A 7,785-nucleotide genomic window follows, 5' to 3' on the forward strand; every position below is an offset into this window, starting at 1 on the left:
CAGGCATTAAAAAGGCCAGACAACATTAAACAGCCCAATTATTTCACTTTCACATATTCGTACTAAAGGCATATTATTTGGCAGCTTAATAACCAAGTTGCTAGTGAGCTACTGTGAAAAATTAGCAGAGTGGCATATTTCATCCATCACTGCAATTTGCTTCTCACAAAATCTTGTAAACAAAGCAAACAGACTGAAAGCGATCAGAGAGAAAGAGAGGGAACACAACTGATTTTGCATAGAATCATGCAACTTTCATAAGATGCGTACGTAAGGCTTAAACACACCAATGCAGGATTCCAGACCTTGCGAAATGATGGATTTAGATTAAATTAGATTACTAATCATTCACTTGCATGCCAAACTTGTAAACAATCTGGAAGGTTACAGAAATAATTGGTTATCAAGCTGGGAGGAAATTCTACTTCCTCATGTATCATAAATAATTGAATAATTGTAGGGAGGAAATTTTGATCTGGCAGAATTATTTCTCTGTGTGTGTTTTTTTAGAATTAGGTCATCTGTAGCAATTTTGCAAACATACAAGATCTCTCCTTTTTTACCAATCTAACAATACTGATTTCAGTGTGAGGAGCAGAAGTAAAGGATATTATGGAGCATGAATGCTCAGGTGGAAGTAGAGGTTATTTGTGTTATAAGGTTGAATGTGATAAATAAGAATAATGTCTTTCTAGATCCAATGGCACACACACACCCATTTTTGAGCAGAACATAAATCCAAATAAACAACTTACAGGAAGGAAAAAGGGAGTAGTGTGTTTTTTCAAATGGTAAAATACTGAAACTCACTATTTCTCTTAAAGCATACTGATATAAAACAAATAAAGGAGGGGGTTTGGAAATGTTTTTGATCTTTTATTAAACATTAACACACCAACATTCATCAGACAGCCCAGCTGCCAAATGTTTAAATACTACATTCATCTCTATCAACCTGCAAACTCACCCCTTTGTGGGGGAGATTTCATCTGATCCAAGTAAAATGATAAATCTGAAGTGTTATATTATCATTTCCTGCACATGAATACTTAGAATACCAAAGCTTTACATAGTCATTATAAACAAAGAAGCCAAAAAAACCATAGTAAAATTCTCTCTTTATTTTTTAACTTTAAGCAAACAAATGCAACAGTGCAAAAAAAGATAAATCAATTAAATAATGTAATTTCTTTCATTCTTTATTTTAACGTGAAAACTGGATCTCTTTCAGTTGTTGCCACTTCAGTTTACAGCTCTCTGTCACACCTTTAATTTTGTCTATTTGGAACTTTTTACCAGAAAGATTTGCTGTATGAAGCAGATATAGACTTGCGAATTCTGTAATTTTCTTCTCATTCTAAATTTAAGTTTGGCTATCACAAGGAACACCTTTCCTGAAATTGCAGCCATTACCACGGATCGCGAGAAATCAGATGTAATGGTTGAAAGGAAGTAGGAGGGAGCAGAAGGAGGAAGAAGAGAAAAAAAGCTCAAAATAAGATGGGAGATTAAGTTTTAACCATTTTAATTTTATCTCCAAATCCCATCCTTGCTCTCATGCTGGCAAGGGGTAAGATAAGCCATGGACATCCTGAAGCATGACACCAATCTGTTGAGGGGGAAATACATTTATCCTTGAATCCTGATCAAGCTGGAACATGCTCACTTATTACTTTGATATTATGGGAAGGACATGGAGTGGTAATCCACAAGGATTCAAAAATTTCATCCTTAACCTCTCAAATTTCATTAATTTTCATCAAATTTCTTTGTCCTGTAATCTTGTTCATCATACAGAAACACACTTCGCTGGATTACTGTATTTGTTTTGTCTTTTTATTGCATCACTAATAACCTCTCATTATCTTCTGTATACTAACAGTTCATATACTGTATGTTTACTTATCTTATTGCACGGTCTTACTTCACAAAATGCACATGCAAATAACAAATTAGTTTAACTGCTGAACTGATTAACTAACAAATAATAATAATAAAAAAGGAGAATGTATTTTAAAAGCTTTCCTTTGTTTTGGTTTTGCAAATATTCATCTAGCAATGTAAGACTAAAAGCATAAGCTTAAAAAACAATCAAACCGAATCACATACTAAAATGCAAAATTCTTCATCAAATCTATTTTCCTACGTCATAGTACAGATGGACATTAAAATAAATGCTACGGGAAAAAATTATAATCAAATAGATAATATCATTTTGGCATTAATTTCCTGTAAATTATTTTTGAGAAACTGTTTTATTTATTTATTATTGGAAAATGTTCCATTTATTTTATTTTCTGGAAATGGCAGTAAATTGACTATGTAGTTGCAATAGCTATTTTTTAAAAATAACTATGGCAATGTTTTAAAAAATATAATTCCCTCACAGAAAAGCTTTTTCAACAGATATTGCTTTTAAATCTTAGAATTCGGTTACAAGTCGAAAGGACATAAACGTGGACTGGATAGAACATAGAAAGGAGGATACAGCCAAAGTTATCAGTATGTTTCTGTATCACACTGAAGTGAGGGAAGTTTAACTTTTAAATCCTGTCTGGATCAGGCTCTCAAGAGAAATGCAATAGAATATTAATTTGGACTATTCAAATCTTGCATTAAACTTACTAGAATTTGGAGACTATTGTCATTTTACACAGAGCTTAACTTTTATCTATCATATCCAAATAATGCCAACACCAAGGTTCTTTTGATAATTTTGATAAATGGATGTCAACAATTTCAACCCCAGATTAATGATTTGGCGGGGGGGGGATTACCTTGTGACAAGGTAAACTAGATTGTCATTTAAGCATTTTAGGAAGAATATTGTTTTCTCTGTAGATAAATGCTAAGCATGATTTTTTAACTGAACAATGGGATTATCTGTGAATTTTAGTTTGTAATATCTTATTCAAAACCAGACCTAAACTGATCAAAGGAACTGCCAATTTTTAATGGATTGTGAATTAAGATGATTGAAAAATACCTTCATAAAGATACATAAAGAGTTTAAGAGCAGAGCCGATATACTGAAGCAATGAAATATATTCTAAGGGGACATTAAAAATATTTTAATAACATTTCTCAAAGTGGTTAAGAAACACTATGTAACATACAATAATATTTAACTTTGGGAATCTCATTTTAGTACTTTAAAAATGAATTGAGTTCTGCAGTCAATAGTATTTTGCTTTTAATTGTCATTTACAAATGCTAAATACACCATTTTAAAAAAATCTCAGTTCTGTTTTGCCCTTCTAACTAAGAACAGGGCATTTTTGAAACCCGAGGTTTACTTTTATCAAACTACTATATCAACAAGTTAAAGATCAGGTATTTTTTTAGATATATGTTTGCCATGAGAATATATTAGGTGGAGGTTTTTTGAAAAATGAATGGATACTTATGGCTTTTCAGGAATGGAACTAATTTTCTAAATAATTATTGCAAGCATATACATAAGAAAGCTGTGAAGGAGGGGAAATTACAGACACACATATACATATATGTACATGTACGGTATTTAAGTATTGCCGTGTTTATATCATCCTTTTAAAATCCGTAACGAAGTGGTATTCTCCACTATAGCTGTTGATGTCACTATTCTTGAAGCAGGACTTATCAAAAATCCCTTCTTTTCAGATTTTTTTTCCTTTCATTTATTTATTTGCCTTCAGGTAATATTTAGAGAAATGCAGAACCGACCATAAGAAGTTGATTAATTTTCTTCATGTCTTTTGTTTCCCCAAACTTATCAGTTTAAAAACAGCAACCGGTGGAATACTCACACAAATCACTCTCATCATTAGGATCCTGGTTGAAATTAATATATTTCAAAAGATAAATTTATTTTCTATATACAATTTCAAATGATAAAATTAGAATACTATTATTTTTTTAGAAAGCTGATATTATTTATACAAACTCTGCAGGACAAAATTATAGGTACGGTATAAAATCCTGGGAGAATATGAAGGGCTCAATTATCTGTGTGTAATTTTGACAGATTTAGGAAGAGAACGGAATGTCACTAGCCAATTATTAGAATTCACACCAATTTTCCTCCTATATTATAAAAACAGTTACTGGTATTAGTGATCCTTCAAGAATTCATTTAAAAAATATTTTTGGTACATTTAGTAGACAGAGTAGACAGAGAGAGAGGGAGGGGGAGAGGAAAAGAGAGAGAGAATGTGGTCTTATTATTGTTTTATTTATCCCTTTTCTTTCTTTGTTCTTGGAAGACTTGTGGAGGAATGTTTATAATCAATGAAGATATTATATTCAATGTACATGCAACCAGGTTAAAGAAGATTAGCTGGTTTTCTAAAACTCCACCAGAGATATCCAGGCATGCATATTGTGGATTGTGATACAAGTAAAAAACAAACAAACATTAACTTGCACAGACAATTTTTAGGCCTCTAACTATCCAACTCCTTAATTGCCCAAAGATGGAAGAAATATTTCCATCTACTTTTCTGCAAAAACAAAAAAAGACACCCTAATAAATTAATCAACCCTAAAGTGACTGATGTGACAGAAGCTTATTAAAGGCTCCTGTAGTGATGACAGTAACAAACAAGAAGGCATGCGCTGCTCTCATTAAGAGAGTTTGAACTAAGCACTCTTGCAACACAACTTGGTGTCACCAAGTGAGGTCCTGCCTTACTTTGTACTTGGGATTCTATTTGAATTACAACTATTTCATCACTTTCTTTTAAAAAAAACGGTAACTGTGGAGACACACAGCATTATCAACCCACTGGCAGGGTGGGTGAAGTGTTAAATCTTGGGAACTTGCCTTTCACTATTCCGAGTCTTTGTTCTTTTATGTTCTAAATTCTGGGTTAAAAAATTACTCCACGTTCCTTTAAATAATCTTATTTATTTATTATTAATAAGTAAATAAATAAATAATCTTGGTCTCCTTAAAAGAATGGGAAGAGCTCTCCCCTTTTCCAAGAGGTCTGTAAGAGGCGTGCATAAGCGCACCCACTGTGCCTACCGTCCCTGTCCTACTGTCCTATTTTATCCTTACTTTTTACTTACCTTGTCTTTATACAAACTACTACTATTCAATATGTGTTTGACAAATAAAATAAATAAATAAGTCTTTAAGGCTGCTTAAGTTTGAATGCCACAAACACAAGCATCACTACTATGTCCACTAGCAGAAACATATTATTCCCCCACTCCGCCTCCTCTTTTCTAGAATTGTAATGTTTTTCAGCTTTAAAAGGTGCACCTGAATGATGGGATGGGGCCATGTTAGTTCTGCACACCCCCTGCTTTTGATTTTACCTGTTTCTCCTTGGAAAGGCAACAATCCCCCTCCCCCCACTCATGTGGAGCTGCAGCTGCAGCAAAACTAGGGACTTTCCTCACCCACAAATGTAATTCATTTGATTTTCAAAGGGGAAATGGGATGTGAGAATGATCCAGATGTCTTTCCCCAATGCTTCACCTCTTCCCTTTCACCTCTTCCCTTCCCATTACAAACATTTTTTTTTACCTCTGCTAGGGTCAGAAGAGGTGAAGGAGGAGGAAGAGGAAGAAGGAAAAGTTGATTCTTCTTTAGACTTTAGTGCCACACATTTAGACTTTACGGATACATCTTTCCAGTCAATGGAATTCTGGAGGCTCCCGGTCCAGATGTTACATGTCTAACTAACCCTGCAAGAGGGAAAGCGCATTCCGAAGCCCACTTCTCCCTCTCTTCCCTCGCTCAGTCGAGGCCACGTCTTGGGGGGATCGGATGGGCGCCCTACAGCCTCGTCCTTCTCTCCAAGATGTCGACGACCTTAGTAAGCGCAACCCTCCTCGCCAAAGAAGTCAGAAGAGGGGCGCTGGGGAGAAAAGGGGGCGGGAAAGAGCCGGGATGGAGAGAAAAGCAAAGGAAAACTCCCGCGCTTACCTTTCCTCTTGGAACGCCGCCTCCGTCTCCGCTTAGACTTGCCTTTCAGCTGACCGCCGGCTCCTCCAGAGCTTCGGCTGCTCTCCAGCACCGAGGTCATGGTTCCCGCCCGGTAAACAAGAGCAGCGTGGGGGGTACCGACGCGGACGGGTCCGGCTGGACGGACGGAGCACCCTCTCCTCCTCTTGCCTCGCTGCCCCGGCTGCTTTCCAGCCACGAAGAACCAGGCTGCTTCCGACAGCCGGGCGCGCGTTGCTGGTACGCGGATGCTCCGGCCGAGCGACGCTGCCGCCGCCGCTGCAGATCCGTGAGAGAAAAGTGAGAGCAGCGGCGGTAGGGGAGGGACACCCGAGGATGCCCGCTGAGATTCCTCCACGCTGCTTTCTCTTCGGTCCGAGAGCTCTTGCCCTCGCGCGCCAGGCAACTTGCTTTCTTCGGGACTGGCAATGCCCGGCGCGTTTCTTTCTTTCTTTCTTTCTTTCTTTCTTTCTTTCTTTCTTTCTTTCTTTCTTTCTTTCTTTCTCTCTTTCTGTCTCTCTCTCTCTCTCTTTCTCTTTCTCTCTTTCTCTCTCTCTTTCTCTCTTTCGCTCTCGTCTTCCTTCCTTCTTTCCTTTTTTTTCTTGCACCTTTGATAGTTGTTTGGCCCCGGCAGCCACTTTGAAGCCAATCATGCAACCAGCACCCCTATTTGCTACCCCGAAGTCTGATAAGGTCCAATCACAGCTCTAAGCTGCCCGTGACATCAGCAGCGGAGACCTCCTCCCTCCCCCGCCGAGACCCCCTTCCCTCCTGCCGCCCTCCATCCCTCCCTTGTCAGCTTGCAAATTCAGCTCCCATTTGGGCTGACAGCTCTTCCCAGCCACCTGAGAGCGAGAGCAGGCAGAGGGAGGCAGCGCCGCGCCGGCGGCGGGAAAAGGGAACCGAAAAGAATCTCGCTCTCCGCAGATGTGGCTAGGCAGGTTAATTGTTATCCCAGGGGCCGATACGATGCATTTTTTGTTTCCGCGGGGGAAGCAGAGATCGGGGAAATTTTACTCAGAGAAGAAGCGCGATTGCGGGCGTTCTTTCTGTGCGAAGCGCTGAGATTTCATCTTCCCGCGCCTCGAATTGGTAGCTTTAAAAAAGGATCCATCCAACATTCTAATGGGCCGATGATCCTTTCGAGGACTCTCTTCCCCATTGAAAGAAAAAAGTGTTTGGAATCTTTCCGGTTCTGTAGAACTCTTTGGCAGAGCTACCTAGAAGGAGGAAGAAAACGAGAGAGGGAGAGAGAGAGAGAGAGAGAGAGAGAGAGAGAGAGAGAGAGAGAGAAAGAATGTTGAGAAGGGACATGTAGCATCACTTCTTTCTATAGAATACTCTCTCTTTCTTTCTTTCTTTCTCTTTCCTTCCTCCCTTCCTTCCTTCCTTTCTCCCTCCCTTCCTGAAATACTTGATTATTGAAGCCTTATCTAATCAGGCACTTTCTTGGTGTATAAGGTACCACTCACCCCAATTTTCTACAAGGAATAGTCCAAAGGAATGGAAGAAGTTGGAATAAAACAAATGAAATTCTTTTTCAGCTTTGGTAACTTTAAGATTTGTGGACTTCAACTCCTAGAATTCCTCAGCAGCCATGCTCCATACACAGGTAGTCCTCGACTTGCAACAGTTTGTTTAATGACTATTCAAAGTTATAACAGCACCGGAAAAAAAAATACTTATGGCTGTTTTTAACATTTATGATCATTGTGGCATCCCCACGATCAAAATTTAAAAAACTCTTTTAGCACCATAAATTATTAGCTCAATTGTCATAAATTTTAGGACTGTGCAGTATTGTACCATCTATCTATACATCTAGCCATCTATCAGTTGGCCGGTCTCTC

At 38.3% G+C, this 7,785-nt stretch overlaps 1 protein-coding gene across 1 annotated transcript in view; it reads right to left on the reverse strand.

Annotated features, from left to right (window-relative positions):
* ADARB2 (adenosine deaminase RNA specific B2 (inactive)) overlaps window positions 1–6,086 on the reverse strand; it is a 599,017-nt gene extending 592,931 nt beyond the window's left edge. The window contains exon 1 of the mRNA XM_070729429.1: window positions 5,918–6,086. Coding sequence (XP_070585530.1) covers window positions 5,918–6,017 — 100 coding nt within the window. The 5' untranslated portion in view covers window positions 6,018–6,086. The remainder of the gene's footprint in view (window positions 1–5,917) is intronic.
* Between the last annotated feature and the right edge of the window lie 1,699 nt (window positions 6,087–7,785).

This window comes from Erythrolamprus reginae, chromosome Z (genome assembly GCF_031021105.1).
Source record: "Erythrolamprus reginae isolate rEryReg1 chromosome Z, rEryReg1.hap1, whole genome shotgun sequence".
Taxonomy (NCBI): Eukaryota; Metazoa; Chordata; class Lepidosauria; order Squamata; family Dipsadidae; genus Erythrolamprus; species Erythrolamprus reginae.